The 20,234-nt window shown below is 44.0% G+C and overlaps 1 protein-coding gene across 3 annotated transcripts in view; it reads left to right on the top strand.

The window, feature by feature from the left end:
• The window catches only part of PCGF6 (polycomb group ring finger 6), a 583,658-nt gene that overhangs the window by 394,857 nt on the left and 168,567 nt on the right, over positions 1-20,234 (top strand). For all 3 annotated transcript variants that reach the window (XM_069611699.1, XM_069611698.1, XM_069611700.1), the window contains exons 8-9: positions 6,725-6,823; positions 18,451-18,537. In XM_069611699.1, the coding sequence (XP_069467800.1) occupies positions 6,725-6,823; positions 18,451-18,537 (186 nt within the window). The remainder of the gene's footprint in view (positions 1-6,724; positions 6,824-18,450; positions 18,538-20,234) is intronic.

Genomic DNA, 20,234 nt, shown 5'->3' with positions numbered 1-20,234 from the left:
GGGTTTTATAATATGACAGAAATGCCGCATTAATCTCCACAGGATCAAAAGTCACCAACCCATCCTGTCTTTCCACTGCATTGACAGATCTGCCACTGTCCATAACCCTTAACCGATGTGCCAGAAGTCGATCACATTTTTCTCCTTTTTCATAGTAGTTGCTTTTGGTTCTAAAAAGCAACCACTCAGCCTTCGAAGAATACAAATCTTCCAATCGTCTCCTTTTCTGCTTCAATATTTTAATAGTCTCATCTGAAAAGTTTTGCATATTATTTCTCTCAAGATCCTGAATGTCCACAATAAGCTTTTTCACTTCTGCATCTCTCATTTTTTTCTTTTTGCTGGACAAACCAATCAACAATCCTCGCATATATGATTTGAAGGCTTCCCACACAAACTCCACCCTGACTTCACCAGTCCAATTCACAGATATAAAGAATCTCGCCTCTTGAACAATTTTGTCCACAATTTCATCATCGTCCAAGAGGGAGACATTCATCCGCCAGGTGTTAGACCTAGGAACCGGGAAGGTCAATCGCAAGTCTATGGAGATTGGAGCATGGTCCGAAACAAGTAGTGATCCGATGTTACCCCTTTGGAATGATTGTGTACAGAGGCCAGAGGTCATAAAGAGGTCAATTCTCAAATAAGCATTATGCCTTGCAGAGAAGAAAGTATATTGTCTCATAGAAGGGTTTTGCAATCTCCAAACATCTGTGAGGTTCCATTCATCAATTAGTCTCTTTAATGCTGTTCTTTTTAGAGCGTTGGCATTGTCCACACCCCCCACACTTTTATCAAGTCCAGGTTCTAAAACCACATTGAAGTCCCCTCCCAAAATCACATTAATCGCATTTACATTCTGCAACATTTGCGTTAAAGCTACAAAAAAACTACCATCACCCCCATTCGGAGCATATATATTGCAGAAACAATACTGAGCATCCTGAATATGTGCAGTGACACATACTATCCTTCCATCCCCATCCTTCACACACTTCACCCCAGTGATCTGGAGATTCTTCCTAAAAAGAATACACACACCCCTAGAACCAGTAGTGAACGATGAACCATAAACATCACCAACCCACTCCTTTTTCCACTTATCTATATCCGCATCTAACAAATGAGTCTCCTGAAGCATTGCGACATCCACCCCCATCTCCCCTAGTTTACTCAAAATCACCTTCCTCTTGACAGCACAATGTGCACCATTCACATTCCAAGATACCACTCTGAAATTCCTCTGATAAGTGTAAGACATTGCTAGATCCCGTTTCCCAATCCTTGCAATGAATTCATAAGGCACAATACTACCTAAACCTATAGTCAAGTAAAGAAATAAAATAAAAAAAACACACTCCTGGGCTTGAACCACCCAACCATCCAGAACATCCCTTCCAGCTACACGCTGAAAGGGACTACCCCCCTCCCTCCCTTAGGTCAGCCTATAGAAAGCCCATAAAGGGTGTCACAGACCACATTTGGTCAAATTCAAATGAAGTTGAAAATACAATTTGGTCTAAAGGAATTCCCACAACTCTCCAGCAAATGAAAGCACAAATAAGAGCATTCCTGAATAGATGCAACATCGCCTACTCAAAAACGCTAAATACCACACCATGTGTCAATCACATGCCTAGACAAAACCTGAATTCTCTTATTATAACCATCAACTAATCCACCTACCGTCACAACCATCAGTGTAAACATCACAAATCCCAACTACTGCGGGCATGCTGAGCAATTGAGCGTGAATCATCACTAGAAAGTGTGAGCAAGTGTACAGAGAGTTGCAAAATACCTGTGTCCCTGCACCCTACCAAATGAGATTAGAAGCCAGATACTGCATTAAACTTTTCCATGGCATTCACACACCAATCCATGACTATCCCGGTGGCCTTACCACTCACCTTGCCAAGCATAAAAATCAGAATCTCCGGTATTTCCTGGACACTACATTCCCCCATGTGACTTCCATGGCACAAAACTGCAACCCCCACCGTGTTAATCCAAATGTACTGTATAACTGGGCACTCCAGATATAACGTGTTAGCACATCACTCATTGCGCTTTGAGAATGGAATCAAACCCTCTTCAACGTAAGCATTACTGCAAAAAAAAACCTAATCGAAAATTCTGTCTGTGATTTGGTAAGTAGACAGAGGTGCACAATCATATCTTAACCATAGGCCTCGTCAGTGTTCACATTAGATGACAGCACTATTACATTCTCACAGCTGATTTCGTTACTGCACGAAAGGAAACGTACCCATGCAAAGTAAAAGGTGTAGACTACAGTGGAACCCCAGGTACCCAATAGTGACAACTCTCACCATCTTTATGCAGTGATGGTAATGGCATACAGTTGGCTTCGTTATTACAGTACAAGTACATGTCAAATATACCCCACTCAGCATGTCAGGGGTGTGCAACCAGGACAAGAACAACTGTTACATGTGCAGGGGATTAGCATTGGGCAGCATACTCGCAAACGTGGCATTCCTTCATCTAATTCTGGCTATGGAAACACATTACAATGCGATCAACGTACCACAGCAGTCCGGGATAAAGCCGTGCAAAGAGCATTCCCCTCCCCTCAGCCACAACACATGCACCCCAGCCTCTAAACCCACTGTGCCCCCCCAACACCTGAGCATGCAGCAAGGCGCATTGCCCGGAACACGCGTGCCTTCGGCCCCAAAGGAGAATGCGCCACTACGCCTTACCTCAAATGTGCGTCAACAGTGGCCGGTCACCCGCATCCACCAATCCAACACACCACTGCCGGCAAGACTCCGAAGGGTGTCGCACGGCTGACATTTCCGGACAGCACGACACTTCCCGCACTCCGTCCAAACAAAAAACAAGCACCATCACCTATAAAAAATCTATAGAGCGCGTACTGCCGTAGAGTAAAGCACCCATTATCCGAGCCCACATCAAGCCTACGCTCGAGCGAAAAACCGTTAGAGCATATTTGAAACATTAATAACGCTCTGATACCTAAACAAACCAATTCCCATCTAACAAATTCAGGAAAAAATGAATCGATAAAGAAAAGTAACCTTACATCTTCACAGCTTCATACATCATGCATCACACCAATCTGCAATACTATTATCCACGTTTAAGCCCCCAGCCCTCAGCCACTTTTCAGCTTCAACTGGATCCTCTGTGGTTTTGACACCTGATCCAAAAAATATCTTCAGTGTCGCTGGTTTCACCAGCAGAGTTTTAATCCCTTTTTCTTGTGCCAAAGCTTTTGCACTTTTGAACGCCTTCCTCATTTCCACTATTTCCTTAGGGAAATCTGGATAGATCGCCAATTGATCTCCATTTAGCAGAAGTTTCCCTTTTTCTCTCGCAGCCTTTAAAATCCTTTCCTTTGCACTCACTCTGGACATCACCATGATGATCTGTCTTGGTTTTCCGGCCTGGACCAGCTTACCAGCTCTAAAGGAGTAATCCATGTCCATTTCTTTTAGGATGTTGTTACCCAAAGTTGCCTCCAGTACTCCTCTGACTCTGTGATCGAGGTTTTTGTCCAAAGCAGAGTCTTCACTCACACCCAGCAAGCGCAAGTTCAAGTTCCTTTGATCAGCCTCCAACATCAGGTTCCTCCTCTTCAAATCAGAAACTTCATATCTCAACTCCTTGTAGGCCCTATAACTCCCTGCAACCTCCGTGGCCAAGGTTGTATTTTCTGCTTCCACTTTGGTGACTCTATTCTCCAGGTGACCGACTTGAGGGGACAATTCACTGAGGGTAAACTTCATTTCCTTCACATCCTGGGCAATCTGGAGAAGCAGTGCATACATGTCACCATTCTCTGAACTCTCACCCATCTTCTCCCCTTGTTTAGCTTTTTTGGAGTTGGGGTTGTCAGGGATCTCAATCTTCTTCTTTGATATCAGCGCAGGATTCATTTTTCTCAATTTCCAATATTATTATTATCCATAGGCTGGGAGGGAGCAGGAGCAGTTGGTTTAAGCTGCTGCCTTGTTCACCAACATTCCAGAATCTCGAGAACATCGTTTTTTAACACTCTTGATTATTTCATTAAACATTATCACCAAAAGATAAGATTAAACATAGGAGATGCACACTAAAACAATATTTTCGTCAGTGCAATAGGTGTGTTAAAGTGCTGAACAGATGAATACTCGCTTGATTGAGATGGCATTTCAACAATTATTATTGTTGAAAATATGTGATGGGAGGATAAATAATCAAATACTATTCTCTGATATTTCAATGGTAGGGTGAGCTTACACATTTAGTGCGCCCCATAAATAGTATCATATCAGTCATGCACAGAACCGAGGATTCTCAACAGAAGAGAGAAGTCTTGAGAAATATTTGGAATGACTTTATTTGCAAATTACTGTAGCCATTAGTGGATGACATGTTTTTCGGCAGAAATTGACTTGCCTTTCTCAAATCCAAGCTGAGGACACATCTGCATGAGGTGGGATTGAGCTCATGACTTAACACTAACCTGCATTATGCTTCTATTCACCAAGTGAGCAAGGCCTGGATTTGAGAAAGGCAAGTCAATTTTTGCCGAAACTCGTGTCATCCACTAAAGGCTACAGTAATTTGCAAATAAAGCAATTACAAATATTTCTCAAGACTTCTCTTCTGTTGAGAATCCTTGGTTCTGTGCATGACTGATATGATACTGTTAATGGGGCGCACTAAATGTGTAAGCTCACCCTACCTTTGATTCCCTCACCATAGTCATTTTACTATTCTCTGATACACTGGACTACTAGGTTAATACCAAATGTAAATTTGAACTTCAATGATTGCCACAATGCTAATTGTGTAATTCATAAGTGAATCTTCTGTAATGCTTATAGGATATGGTAACAGATGTTCTAGGTTATATGCCGATGTCTCTTGCTAGTAACAAGTGGAATCATTCAGTTCAATGCTCTTTAAAGCCCTAAATATTCAGAAGGGGAACTTTATTTTTGGAAGATTTTTGAATATATTTTTCACAGAACAATAGCGCATGCATTGTGGTTTGCATTACTAATAAAACAACCATCACTTTGGTGATACACCGATGTAACAAAATTGAAACTTAATTGAATCAGTGTTATGTTTCTGGCATAATACCAGGGTTCGAAGCTAAGATTCGATGAGCAGGAGCCAAAATCATCTCCTGGGTGTCGAGCACCCCCCTGAAGGCAGGAGCCATCACACAGGAACAAGGAGCTACCAGAGATGCTCCTTTAACTTTGTGTCAATTTGATAAAAACCGTTGTGTTTAAATGTGTATTAGATGTATTCTAATTCTTCTTCATTAATATTCTCAAAAACTCAAAGATAATGTCACATTTACATGTTTGGAAGGTACCAGTTGGCCCTAGGAGCCAAAGTAGCTCCTAGTAGCTGTTGGTTTCAAGCTAACCAGGATCTACTATGCTAGAAGCGGAGCTAAATAGCTCCCAGCTCCCCTCAATTTCGAACTTGGTTGAGACTCTCCCAGGGGCCATCCACCCAAGAACAGATCAATGGGCTGTGTTGGTGCTGGTAGAGTGACTCCCAGAACCCCCCTTTGTTTTGCATATAAGTAACTTTGGGTCTCACCCTAAGTTACCAGGGGAATCCAGACGTGGACCCTTGCTCACTGTTCTCAGAGAGGCACAGCTCCACCTCACTGATGATGCCCAACAAGGCTGAAACACGTGTATGGGGTTGCTTTTGGTACTCTAGGTCAGAGGAGAATTGCCTAGCATTTTGGTGCTGGACTGCCCCTGGGCAGGACAAACACTGACATTCTGGGATATTTCTTCTCTGTGAAAGGGACAGTGAGCTAACTACTTGGTTTAGACTCTCCCAGGGGCCATCCACCCAAGAACAGGTCAATGGGCTGTGTTCGTGCTGGTAGAGAGACTCCCAGGAACCCCCTTTGTTTTTCAATGATATTTTTTAGGGTTGGCTTTTATAATACCAAATGGCCACCTACAGAAAGAGTAGCGTGGGTGCATTTTGGCATTTTAGATGGTTTACTCCAACCTCTCGGCGCAGAAGATAAACCAGTGCTTGTAGAGAGAAATGTACAAGGTTTCCAAGGAAATGGTATTGGTATCTGCTTCAGAATAGCCTCATGTCAATCGCATTATATGTTGCCAGTGATCAAAATTGTCTTGATTAGTGGCTAGTGTGAGGTGGAAGGTACCTAACTATACATCTTGTGGGAAACTCCAGCACTTTTGGCTTTTTAATTGATTGGTTTATCGACTGACCGTTTGCCTGAGGAGTCCTAATTTGAGGCACGTGTATTGCCAAAAGTCATAGCCACGCCCACAGTAACCACTGATAATGGCCACTTGTAATGTCATTTGTAGTTTTCCTTGCCATCGTAACCTGTGCATGGCAGGGCGTGAGTTATGGTTTTGTTTTGAGCCTTAACTGGCAAATCTGTGTGTGTAGTATATTTCGGAGTGTGTGTCAACAATAGGAATACAATTGTAACTACATATTGTGTGCTCCTTGCATGTAGCTTTTGATATTTGTATGATTTTTTTACTTAATTAAATGGACCAACATTCTGTTTGATATTTTAGTGCATTGACCACTATAGTGACATTTCTCTCTCGTCCTCTTGTGCTACATTTTTAAGTACGTTCTCTTGCATAACTTTGTGACACTTTAAATGATTTCCTGAAAAATATATTTATTGGAAAAATGGTCTCCATTCTCTTAACAGGCCTTGGAGAAGAAATTCGTCCGGGTTTCAGGGGAAGCTACAATTGGACATGTCGAGAAATTTCTGCGAAGGAAAATGCAACTTGCTCCTGCTTGTCAAGTGAGGCTTTTTTTTTTTTATTGAAGTCCGCTTTCATCCCCTCTTATAATAATATTGAAGTTGCCAGCAGATCTTAGTTTAGTTCGCAAGACTGGGGCTACCATCTTGTGCTTTTTTGGATTCCAGAACCACGTATTCATCTGGTTAGATGGCCTTGCTTAATCAATGACTAAGTCTGCTTTAAGGATAGCCACCAATAAATGCTTTCCTGCTGTATGTGAATAACTTAAGAATTGCCTGCTTTTGCTGATAACTTTAGCACGTATTAATGTTTTAGGACCTCATTTTGATTAGTCTGCAATTTAAGAGGAATCCATCACTTTAAGCAGATCTGCGCCTGTCGCTTCGATCCTAATATAATTGAACCTATGGATTGGATTTTTGCGGCCACGGTGTATGCTGCATTGGCTTTGTTTGAATTCAAATGATCGAGATTACCTGAGTTTTCACTCCAGGGGTTTGGCTTGATGGGATTGCTTGCGAAGAGGCCTGTGGGTAATAATTTCACGAAGAAATTGCCAATATCAGGAGCCGCTCACCGTTTATCTGTCATCTTCTTGTATGTGCTTTGCATTTAATTTCTTTGGAAGCATTGGAGCTCCGGGACATGCAAAGAAGACTAATTGCCTCATTTCGATTCCCTGAATAGTTCACTTGACAAGGTAGTAAAAAGCTGTTGTGACTTTGCAAAGAGCAATTTTACAAGATTGTGAGTTGATTTTTTTTGCCATTGTCTGCGGATGCAGCAGTTCTGTTTTTAATAGAAAATCTATTAACTGTCACCTTTGCCTCCGTATAAGAAAATATGCTTAGTTGGAAATATGGGACTTGACCATCATGGGCTAACGTTTTCTACTGATATTGAGTGCATGCAGGGCTCCAGATAAGATGTTGAGGTGTGACTGTTTTACTCACTACTTTTAAAGCTTTAATGTGTCTGACAAGTAAACAGTAGTTCTTATGCTCTTTTGCAGCCCATTTAAGGAAGTAAAAATATATTTTAATTTCAAGACATGGGTGCTTTTGTTATCCATAATTTCTTTGTTGCAAGTATTAAATCAAAAATATGTATTTATATACTAAAGGCCTTCTTTTGATAACACCAAACTGCTGTACTATTGTTTGGCGATCGCTATGCAAGTTTTAAGGTGTGGTCACACACGCAGCAAGCCAACTATCATTTCTTTCATGATGTTTTGTCTTGTGTGCTCTTCATGTACAATTCTTTGTTTCACCAGATCTATTTGCACCTGACTATGCTCGTATCTCTTGCTTTGTTCCTTTGCTTCTACGCACCCTGTCACTCTCCCGCTCATATTAACTTCAGTTGGATCGGTTTTGCCTCTTCCTGTGCTTTTCATACATCAGGTCGAAACCTGCCGTAGCTCTAAACTCCAGTCTGTTTTTCTATGTCCAATCCACAGATCTTATCCAGCTTACCTCAGTCAACAGCTTATGTCCAGTCTTGTTAATCCATGGTGCCTACTGCTCTATTGTTCTGCCAGAATTGAGCTTACTCTAGCGAATGCTAAACTGTCACTCCTCCCCAATCTCCAGATTTACGCTAATTTTGCCCAGTGTTAAATGCGTGTCCTGATACATTCACGTATTCATGGACAGGCCAGATCATTCTGTATACCCTGGGGTCTTGGCGTAGTAGATAATCCTAAACATGGACAACATGTGCAAACGATACAGTGCCCCTGTCGAGCACAGAATACATACTAATCTGACTTCGCATTTGAGTTTGATGGCCACCAGTTTTCAGTTATTATCAATCATGTTTTCTTTCATGGCAATGAGGATCCGGGTATCTCTATAGTGAGATTTTAAAGGAAAGGGAAGAGAGACAAACTTTGTGGCTGTGCATATTGAATATGGTGTATCCCCCCTTTCTTGATGGACGCAAACCCCACTCAGCCTTCATTGAATGTATTCAGGCACATTCTGCTCTATTCCTCAAACATCACTTAAGTTCTGGGTCGAAGAAGAGGAGATCAAGAGGAGTACTGACTCCCTATGAGAAACAACATTCTAGGACTGAGATGAAGAAGATGCAGATCAAGGCACATCAGCCTCTCAATTTTCTATGTCCCATTAACAAGGCCAAGCAGAGTAAAGCAATTGACTTTCATCATGCACACCTGCAGCCTGTAGAGGTATTGAAGACAATATAAAAAGCACCCAAGCACTTAATGGAGGAAACGAGTAGGAGGGTGGATGGAAGCCGCAGCTGAGCCGGAGTATCCCAGGACCAGACAGCAGAGAGAGAGACGCCGTGACGCCTGCCCCATCCAGAGAAAGGCAGGTAGGAGGAAGCGTGGCGAGGGAGCCGTGTCTCCAAGGAGCCAAAATCCGATAGTGGGAGGCAAAGCGATTGCTGAAAGATCCAGGGAATTGCTTGTTCCCCTGGGCAGTAAGAAGGAACCCAGGAATGTCTGAGAGGCAGCGGGTGAGACCCTGACCTTAGCGGTTTAAGCCAGAGCAGGCAGAAGCAGTCGTGTGACCAGTGAGTTTCCCTGAATGAAGGAAATCCAGTACGCGAGTCAGTGTTGCTATTTCAACAGTGTGTTTAAGCGAACGCGTGCAGGTGGCACACTAATGAAAGCTCTTAATGGAAGAAAAGCAAATGTAGGCAGAAACAAACTGTTGACGTCGGAAAAAACGTAAAGGAGTGGTAGTGTAAAAGAGTGTACGTCCTTGAAAGACTCTCAGAAGCTCCTGTGAGAAAAGGGGTAGCTGTGTGAAACCTGAAATGGGAGCAAAATCCCAAAGTAAAGGAAAAGAGGATTTCCATTTAAACCAAGATTGTAGGTAATCATTGGGGTGGCCCCCAGGCAGGAGGTTGATCCCGGAGGGCAGCAGAGACCCACAGGGAGAACAGAAGAAACACTGATCAGGTAATGCACCTGGTTGCACGACCTGTAGTGGGTGGACCGTGCAGTCTGACAACTGTGCCACGACCACGGGAGCCCTAAGTGGAAAAGAGAGCTGCATAAAAGTACAGTGAACTGAACTGTGAAATTTTACAGGAGGCAACATTGAGCTAGTTAAGCATTTTGTGAAGTGGAAAACAATCAGGAGGCTCCGGCTCATGGCGCGGGAAGGAATATCCTGACAGGAGAAGGTATTGTGAACTTTTGTCAAGCCAATCTGAATTGCCAAGTGAATCCTAAGACTGTGTGGAACTTTCTAAATTGTAGTGCTTTGAACTTGGGGAAGGGAGCTGCAGAGGAGCTCCATTGTTACACTAACTTTATTTTTTTAACATTACCTGAGTGCCTTGAACTTGTGGAAGGGACCTACGGAATGGTTCCATTGTTACCCTAATTTTACTTTGAACACTATTGCAGTTGGCCAAATCCCATAAACCCTGTTCTGTAGAAGTGATTGCAAACATAGGATTTGATGCAGACAGATTTTTACTTTCGACTGTCGGACTTAAACTTCCCTTCGTTTTCCTTTCGTTAGGGAACATTCCCACCTTAGGGTTAGGGCTTTTTGAAAATCTACTTTTATGTCCGGCTCATCTCTTGATACCATGCCTGTCACACAGGGGTCAGCAACGCGACATGAGTACAGTCCAGGGCAGCGATCACATTTGGCATTTGCGCAATGGCATAGATCTTTGCCTTCATGGCATTGACCTGGGCTGGGGTGTTAGACCGTGAGATGTGGCGTTGCGCTTGCTGCAGGAGGGCTTTAAGCACCTGGCCCGACACTGTGCAGAATGTGTACTGTGCCATGGCCTGCATCATGGCCACAGAGTGTTGGAAGGTGCCAGTTCCAACGAGTTGTAGAGCAGACGCTAGCTTTAGCAGTGGGGGCAAGCTGTCCGGATGCTGATCCTGCTCCCTAGATCGTCCTGTATTGTGGTGAGCAGCTCTGTTAGGGTCTCCCTGTTGAAGCGTTACAAGGTGACCAACGGGCGGTCGGTGAGGGTCCAGGGTGAGGGCCTGTCCCTGGGAATCGGTGCACACCTTGCTGTCCTGTCCCACCTCACAGTGGCTAGTGGCAGCATGGTGTTGGAAACCGTGTTTGTGGTAGTGGTTTGCTTTATCTCTCTGGGGTGGATTGGTATCACCTGTGGCTTAATTTCAGGTACCTGTATTCATTTACCTCCAGCTAAAAGCTGGAGGTAAATGCGCCGTGTTTTCGATGGTACACTAATACTGCTGTACAATGGACATGTGATGCAGCTGTGTTTGCGCCTCATGTGGCCGGCTCTAATAGCGCTGACTGCAACAGCACTGTCTGATTTCACCGTCAGTGGTATGTGCGCCGGCTCATGATCCGGTGGAGCGCTATTGGCCATGCAAATTCCGTTACCACCACTTTTAAGGGTTACCGCCGGACTTGTGATGAGGCCCCAAGTCTGACAGTGTGAATCTATCCTCCTATGAAGAACTTGCTAATGGGAGGATCTGATCTCTTGGAGAGCAGACCATTGCACAGCGCTTCCCAGAGTATGTTAGTTGTAATTATCTTTTCCATGTTGCATTTGGCCATGTTGCAATTGTCAATTTAAACATGGCGCCATTATAACATGTTTGCAATCAAACTTATGTTAAAGACTTATGCTGTGAATGCCTGTAGGCTTTGATGTTATAATGCTGATTCCTAGTCCTCTAAGGAAAATATACACAATGCAGGCCCCAATTCGTTTTATTTTTTTTACTTTTCTATAAGATGTTGAGTTGTTCATTCAATATTGGACTGTTCTCCTTCTATTAAGAGTTGCTGAATAATTGCAAGTAACTAAAGATGTATGTGTGTGCCTTTTTATTTTATTTGAACATATATACTCTTATTGTGTATTGGCTACTGATTTGAAAACGCTTCCTTGCATGTGTCTTTAAGATGCTGTGTGCAGGATGAAGCATAGGTATTTGTTTTTAAATGTAGCACCTTTCTTTGCATCCTTTCCTTCTTTTTAAAAACATCTTCATTTAATTCGGTTCACATCAGACACAGGCAACGATACAGCTACCACAATGTTTGATAAGCATGTGAATACATTTGAGCCTGAATAAATCAAAATGACAGCAGGAAAACTAATAGTTTGTTCATACCCCCCAAAATTATAGCAATAAAAGCAACAAACATATAGAACATATCACCAGTTTGTAACAAACATCAGAATATCTGCAATCCATTCCAGCAGCTCTCTCGGCCTATACTCTCTGCATCTACTCCTCTGGCTGTCTGCATCTCAGGAAGTCCCTGAAACGTTTCCATATATGTAAATGCTTAGAGTCGGCTGGTGCTAGCCTGCATAAATCTGTTTCCACATTAATACCATGTAGGGGTGTAATGGAATACCGGTATACCGTTATAGGTACCGTGAACAGCTTAATTGAACTATAATAACTGGCACGTTGTTTATACCGTTTTAGGGCCTGCACCTTTGGATCTATCTGCGCCAGGATTGCAAAATGTCATCTCAAGTTTAGTGCTGTGTAGCGCCCCAGTATGAAGCCTTACTGGTCCAAATGGACCAGGGAGGATAAAAAGGGAAGAAGCCTATCCGCATGAACTTTTGAAAACATCTTGGTGTCCAAATTGATCAATGAAATGGGCCTATATAACGTGCACTCCAAGGTGTTCATGTCTGGTTTTAGGAGCAAAGATATAATGCCCTCCCTCATAGTGGAGGGAAGCCTGCCTAACAGCGATTCTTGCCAGCGCATGTAGTAAGTGATTTCCCACATTCGGGACAAATTCATTATAGAATTCGACCATAATTCCGTCCGACCCAGAAGGCTTGGAAGAAGTCAAGTCCTTCTCGCTAACAAACTCACGAAGTGCAGCTGAGTGTCACGATGCCAGCTCCCGGGGAGCCGGTTCAAGCCATGCGTCCCCGAAAGCGGACATCCAGTCCCCAAGGAAGGATAGGGGCCCTTTGGACAGTGTCCTGGCGCCTATGGCGCCAGGCTCATTATGGAAGTGCTTGGGTGCACTTACCTGATGCAGACCATGCTGGAGGATCCCGGCCTCCTTGAGGCCTGAAAGGAACTACTTTACCTGTGGGACTAATTTACCATCCGGGCGTGGTCGGGGAAGGATACATACCTGATTGGAGGAAGGATACATACCTGGAACTTCTTCCAAGGCTATTTAAACCCCACCCGAACAGCCACACGTGCTTCACGTTGTTCTGCATCTAGAAGCTGGACGCACACCGTGTCTGCTCCTGCATCCTGACTTCTGCCACGCCTGCCAGCATCCTGGATCACCTGCAAAGGAAGAGAAGAAGAGAACAGAAGAAGGAAAAGTCCTTACCTGCTAAATCCGCATCCCGGAGACATCTCGCCGACAATCCTGGAAAGGAAGACTTTTATTTAAAAGCTTTAAAAGCTCATCGCGTCGATCGCTGCAGCGCCGCATTCCACTCACCTTTACTGGGCGCCTCCATGTTCAGCAGCGATCATCCGGATTCGCAGTCACGCCCCAGCGCCTAGGGAGAAAAAGACCAGAACAAAAGGTGAGAGAGAGAAGGGAATAAGGAAAGCTAAATCTCCATGTTAAGACTTACCTGTTGATTCATTCCCTCTTCATTTCGGGTCCGCGCCGCATCCTGGCATTTCCGGACCCCGGCCCCTAAGGGGAAAAAGAGACATCAGCGTTAATGAGCGAATGAAAAGACATTACCAAAAAACGCTCATTAAAGACTTACCTGATTTCTACAAGGATTTCACCTCTCATCTCGGGTCGGTGCCTGTTCCCCGGCATTCCGTACCCCGGCCCCTATGGGGAAAAAGACACTAGCATTAGTACATTAATGCATGGACACAAGGGGAACCTCTTATCAAAATACTTACCTGGAAGCCAAGCAAGTTTGGTTCTCACCAATCCGAAAATCCAGTTAAGTAACTGGATACCAACGCGCCCCTGCATCAGAAGCAGGATGGAGAGCTCGTCCTTCCAGACCCTAAGGTGAGACGCTACGAGGAATCACAGAAGGGTTTCGATGAGGGTGAGAGGGGAAAGTGGGAGGCTGATTGCATTACCCCGCAGACAGTTAATCCCCTATTTGCGCCTACAGAAGGATACTTCTGCGAGCCAGACAAGCCAGATTTGGGGGCCCGGTCAAGTCCATCTTCCGAACCCTGCGTATCACCTTAGAAGAGGTCACAGCAGCGCGAACCAGGCCAGCGCCTCCGTGGGAGTTAGGTGAGCGTTACACTGAGCTCTGCCCACCCCTCTCACTGTATAAGGATTTGTAAAATGTGCGAAACACCCCCAGTACAAGGCCGGGGTCAGCTATCAATTCCCGCTTATCATACTTAATGGCCACGATATCTCTAGAATTACATTCACGTCGTAAGAGTCGCCAAATACCGCCCAGGCCTACCTTCCTCCCCATATCGACTAGCTCTGAAGGGAAATGCCAAATACTGCACCTCCCTGTCCACCGCACCCTTAAACGCCAATGCCGACCTGATAGAGGCACCTACCTCGTCCGGCTCTGATCAATTGTATTTGCTTGTAACTCTTTCAGCTCCCCCTCAAGTGTGCCCAACCTACCGCCTAATTGCCATAAGCAGTCCATATTCAAGGGACATGCACCTGCCCCGTAAGTAGACCTTGAAGGTCTCCCAAACAGTACCTACAGACGGGACTGACTCTAAATATAGCCTGAAGAAATCCGTAATCCTATACAAAAAGGCCCCCTTAAACACCACATCATGCAGTGCTTCCGCTTTGAAATGCCAGAATGGTAATTGCATAGTCTCACCCTGCGTAGACAACTGCCAAACCACCAGAGAATGGTCTGATAAAGTCCTTGGCAGCAGACAACTATCTACGGTGACATGTACTAACGAAGTGGGAGGCCAAGACAGAGTCTATGCATGACCATACATCGTGTATGGAAGAATAAAATGTATACTCTAACATATCTATTCCAATGTGAACCAATTTTAACCATGAAACCCCTAAACCCAACCTGCCCATCTGGCTCGCCGCCTACCCCAACTGTGTGATAGAGCCAGTGGAGTTCTCATGCATTCCCTGGCAGTGACCTCCTCCCATCTGGCTAGGGGACAGCAGCTGCTACCTGATCCTGACCCTGAGGGTGGCTATATGAGGGAAGATCACATGGGAGGAGACAACTACCGGGGAGTTGTCATGACTTCATTGGACGCGATGCAGTATCCTACCCTTCCCCATGCGGAAGACCCTCTAGTGCGCAAGCCCTTAATGGCCTATTGTCAGCTGGTTGTCCCCCCCCCCTAGGAGAGGAAACCTCTTCCAAATATTATTTAGGTCAAACCCCCACATATGACTTAAACGCACAGAGCTCCAACAAAACCCTTTTTGCTTCCGATGTACCTTAATGTGAACCTGTTCTCTCATTAAAATCACTGAGGAAAACTATCTGAACGCTGTGTGTCCAATGACACCAAGGGACTCTGACTCCCATTATCACCTAAGTACCAAGACGGGGAAGATGAGTTGGTACAACATAATAGAAGCCCGAAGCTCAATATGTAGACTAGTTCTACATAATCACCTGTGCACTGTACAGTGAAAGATGGAAACCACACTACTGAGGATGGCAGTGCAGGAGAGACGTTGGTTCCTATGCAGAGGCTTTCAAGCATGGGGGACACGTACCAGTGAGGCGGAGCAAAGGAGGCTGCTGAGACAGGAGAAACGCAGTGGGTGAGCAGGACGTGCTGTAGAGATGCCGGGGACCGCAAGAGAGATCCTGGATGCTCAGCTACTCGAAGAGGCAGTGTTCTCCATACCGGGACCTGAAGGGAAGCAGGCGTGTGACCGCAGAGCTGCGAAGGAAGCTGGTTGGACATCTGCACAATACAAAGTAGGAATCAAGTAGCAGAGCCACGCCACAGAAGCGCAAACAGGACCAAAGATGCTGCAGAGAACCGGCGAGTCAACCCAAAGCAAGTGGGGACTCTGGGGTGATACGGCAACCGCACAAATGACAATTTGAATGGTATGAGATTTGCTAGTACAGGAACTACAAGAAGATTGTTTGAATGCAGAAAAGGCAAAGTACAGATGCAAGCCCCAATACGATATGGATGCACGAAATGCAAATGTGGGGCAAAGTTTGAACGAACATTACCACAGACCGACATACAGAGCCAAGAAAGATATATGCTGTTTTGGTGATACAGAGGAACTGTGAAACACATAAGAAGTCCTGGCAGGGGAGTATACCAGTCGATTTGCAAAGCTACAAGAAATGCTAAAGAAGAACAGGGTTTTCTAGACAAAGAGGACACTTGTGTTAAAGAAGGACATTTACAGAGCTTGTTGCCTAACAGGAACATTGTAAATCAAGGAGAGACACAAAGGAACTGTTGGTAAAAGAAACATTGACATTCCATTTAAGAATCGAGGGGGGAAGGGAACCACCCTCTGGATCCAAGGTATTTCACCTTGGAGAACATTTTTGTTGGAGCTAGTCTAATTTTCAGTTGTGAACACTTTTTGCCAATATCAGGTTGAAGACATTTAATTTCTCACGTTATTGTTTTGTTTGTAGTGTGAGGATCAGAATAGGACATTTTGGACACAAGGACGGCTTTTCAGTTATTGACATCCTAAAACAAACAGATCCTTTTGGGGATTTTTAGGTAGGGAAACTTCTCTTTAGAATAGGGTCAGAGAGGCATTTTCCCAACCCATTTTCATTTAAACGAAAGTGTTTAACCAAAAACATGAAAATGGTGTACCGCTTTAATTTCTGACTCCTCACAACGGCCATCCCAAAACATGCAGTGAAATCCCCCCCCTATCCTCATATCCAACTGCCTCCCAACACAAAAGGGAAACATCCCAAGGACACCAGGACCCACGCTCCAGCCACCCAAACCACATATAAGAGGGATTGAGGGGGTGGCCGGCTGGCCCACTTCACACCACCTTAAAGAACAAGTATATACAAATTTGTTACATTCCTACATATTGCATAATACCATCTACACACCACTGGTCTCGCACAAAGGATAAAATTCAAGCACAACCCAGAAACCCAGGCTCAAAGCCACCATGATGGAGTCACACAGACTCACAGGGCCCAGCAAAAACGAAAGAAAAAACAAGAACACAGGCTGAGCACGTATGTGTACATATTCATCCTTTAGGGAGGGACTCCGAAGGACCGCACCTCTGCTGAATTTGTAAAAGAAATATGTCTTATTGTCTTGAATAACTCTTAATTTAGAGGGGTACAGCATGGCATATTGCAGCCCTCACTCACGCAACTGACGTTTTACTGCCACAAAGTTAATGCAGGCTTTCTGCACTGCTGGTGTAAAGTCAAGTAAGTGGTGTAAATTGAAATCCTAGACTCCTGGTAATGCAGGTCCCCCATCTCTCTCGCCTTCAGTTAAGATGACATCTCTATCCCTGTAGTAGAGTCGAACAATTGCTGGTCTGGGAAAATGGCCCGGCCTCTGCACTTGCGAGAGACACCCTATTAGCCCTTTCAAAAAAAAATTGTTGAAAAAGAGGCAGATCAGCCAACACTTGGATCAAGCAGGATCAGGCGTCTCGTACCTAGCCTTCACCCCTGCAACCTCTTGCAGCAATGATGAAAAAGCTCGACACATTTTTGAATTTGTATCCCCCAATGTTCCAATGTGATGTTCAGCTTCGGAGATCCTCCCACTCTGCTCAATTCTTTGTTGCATCAGATCCACCTTATAAACCAGGTTGTCCAGCTTTCCGGAGATGGATTCAAAGCCCAACTTCATCTGTTCATAAAGGACTGTCATGTGAACTGAGGTCTGTGGAGCAACTCGCCTCTGACTCGACGCTGCAAAATCTGCCACTGCATCTCCATTGTTTTCATGGTGGGCAGTGACTACCATAGCCTGGTCTTACTGGGCGTCTCCATATTCACAAAGGAGAGCCTTGCTCGCGTCTTACCCCCTTCAACATTGAAGCTATGCCACCAACCAGCGACCAGTCCCTCGAAGAGCCCCTCAGAATAATAGAAAACACATGAAGCCGTAACTTAGTCTACGAGGCGCCCTTTGGTGGGTGTAAAAAGTTTTTGTATTAGTTTGAACCAAAATCTTTTCACAATGAGGAACACAGATCCACCAGAAAGCACATTATCAGAGGTAGGTAACAAAGTCAGACTGGTATGCAAAGTATACCTGTGTAGCGCTTATAAAAGGACCTGCAATCACTTTACTTTTTGACACAAATTGTTTGAGTAGTGCCCCACTCTTTATACTTATTTGGCAATTTTTTATTTAAATGTTGAACACTTTAAAGCACATTGGAGCAAGATCATTGTCCAAAACTACCTGCTGTTCAGTGCATTATATTATCACCTTGGCCATATTGTCACACAAAAATAGCCCACAGAAGCTGGATTGGTCGTACTTTCGAACATTGCTACTTACAGCCATTCGGAGGCTGTCCTTTAAAATATTGATCCTTTATAAAATATAGTCTTCATTTGTATTTCAGTCGTGCACAATGTGTAAAGTGCAAACTTATTTTTTCCTCTACAGTGGGCAGGGTAGAAATGAGTAGGCTTAACCCTTAGTTTACCCTTGAAAATTGTCCAGTGGCTTTAATGTATGGAAATATTCAAATGGCAGATGGAACTTTCATTGCAATGTTCCCTTTATTTGCAGGTGGACATAATATGTGGAGATCATTTGTTGGAGAGCTATCAAACATTGAGAGAAATTCACATGGCGATTGGGGACAGCGCATTACAGGTAAACAAGGACCTTTTAGGTTAATTATTATTTGACTCCATTTTAATGAAATGTGCAGAACATTTTCTTGTAAAGCAACAGCTGGACATTAGTCCTCTGTTTGAAATTGCATGTATATAACAATGTTATTGTTGACTATCCATGCTGTTGAAGAGAAGCATGTCCCTTGAATGAAAGCAACAGTGTTCCTTGTAGAGCCAGGTTTCTTTACAACATACTTTTTATGGAGAAAGAAAATCTTTATTGAAATATGATTTACATAGCGATCAAAAGACAAAGAAGTGTTGAATATTACACAATACAAACAGACATACTAGTTTTTCTTTCACTGTGATTAATATATTTGTGATTTTAACATTTAGGGGCGACATAGACAATAAAATCCTAAGCTTTAATGTTAGAATTGCAGAAATTTCACATAAAGGAAGACTCTTGGAAAGTGAAAGTGTCCTGCCAATGGAAAGGACTTCAGCAGCTTGGTTATATGAAGCAACATTGATCTTTGGATTGCTGAGTAAATTCAATAAAATGAAGCCAAGGTGACACGTCTTTAAGTTTCCCCTTCAGAGATGGCTTGAGATTATCCATTGCCCGGTCATTTCCTAGTTCAGCTAAACAAACCTGAAATGGAGGTGCAGTTGGGGATTTCCATTATTGAGCAATAGTCAGCCTTGTGGCCAAAGGCACGTGGGTTACTAGCTTGGTCAGAGTGCCTGATGGTTTATATAAGGTATCTGTACATGCGCTAGACAATTATTCTTGGATGTTATGTTATCAAAGTTTTATAAAGTGCATCAAATACCCAAAGGTGTCTCGGTGCTATACAGGCTAGGAAAGGCACTAAGCAGAACGTGAAGTAAGGGAATGGGGTATAGTGTGGTGCGAAGGTATCCAAGGTAAAAGAGATATGGTTTAAGTTGCTTCCGGAAGGTCACCTGATTTATCTCTTTCGGAAGTGCAGCTGGGTGGGTGTTCCAGAGTATGGAGGCCAGAACTGTGAAGGTACGGCTGCCTTGTCTTTCTTTCAGATGCATGGGAATAGACAGTTTTCTGTCCACGTTGGATCTTAAAGTCCACAAAGGGACATATAAATTAATTCTGAGGTAAGCGGATTGGAATCGGGAAAAGACTCATGTGAACCAGGCACATGCTCTTGAAGATGATTAGGTTTCTGACAGGGAGCCAGTGCAGGGCCTGCAAGACTAATGTAATATCTTTGGGCTAGAACCTCTGTCCAAAAAAGCTCTACCATACAACAGAACTACAAGAGCTGCAAAGGGAGCCTTCGGCCATGAGGCAGCCCCAATGGAAAGGAAGGGAGGAGGGATCAATCTTTTGGAGATGGACGGGGAATAGGGGGCGGAGCGCTACAATTTCATTAGCAAGTTGTACCCCTCATTTTGCAACTGGGCAGAGCTAGAAATCTTGGCTGCCCTAATCCAAATGCTGTTCCGGGAAGATTAATCTATTTTCTTTTGGGGACCTGCTTCCTATTATTTCACCTAAGGGTGAACAAAGGAGATCTCAAGATCCTTATAGAGGTGTGAAACTTTATGTAAAGGTAACCCATATGAAGCAGGTAGTCCATCCCTGGGAGATTGCTAGTCCCTTAACGTTTAATGTGTGTTTGGGAAACGCAATGCCTCAGTTCCTTCTATCTGTACAAACCTATTCTGTGAATCTAAATTATTCTTCCT

The sequence above is a fragment of the Ambystoma mexicanum genome, chromosome 8 (assembly GCF_040938575.1).
Source record: "Ambystoma mexicanum isolate Mex_15411 chromosome 8, UKY_AmexF1_1, whole genome shotgun sequence".
Taxonomy (NCBI): domain Eukaryota; kingdom Metazoa; phylum Chordata; class Amphibia; order Caudata; family Ambystomatidae; genus Ambystoma; species Ambystoma mexicanum.
This window is presented reverse-complemented; position numbering and strand designations above follow the sequence as displayed.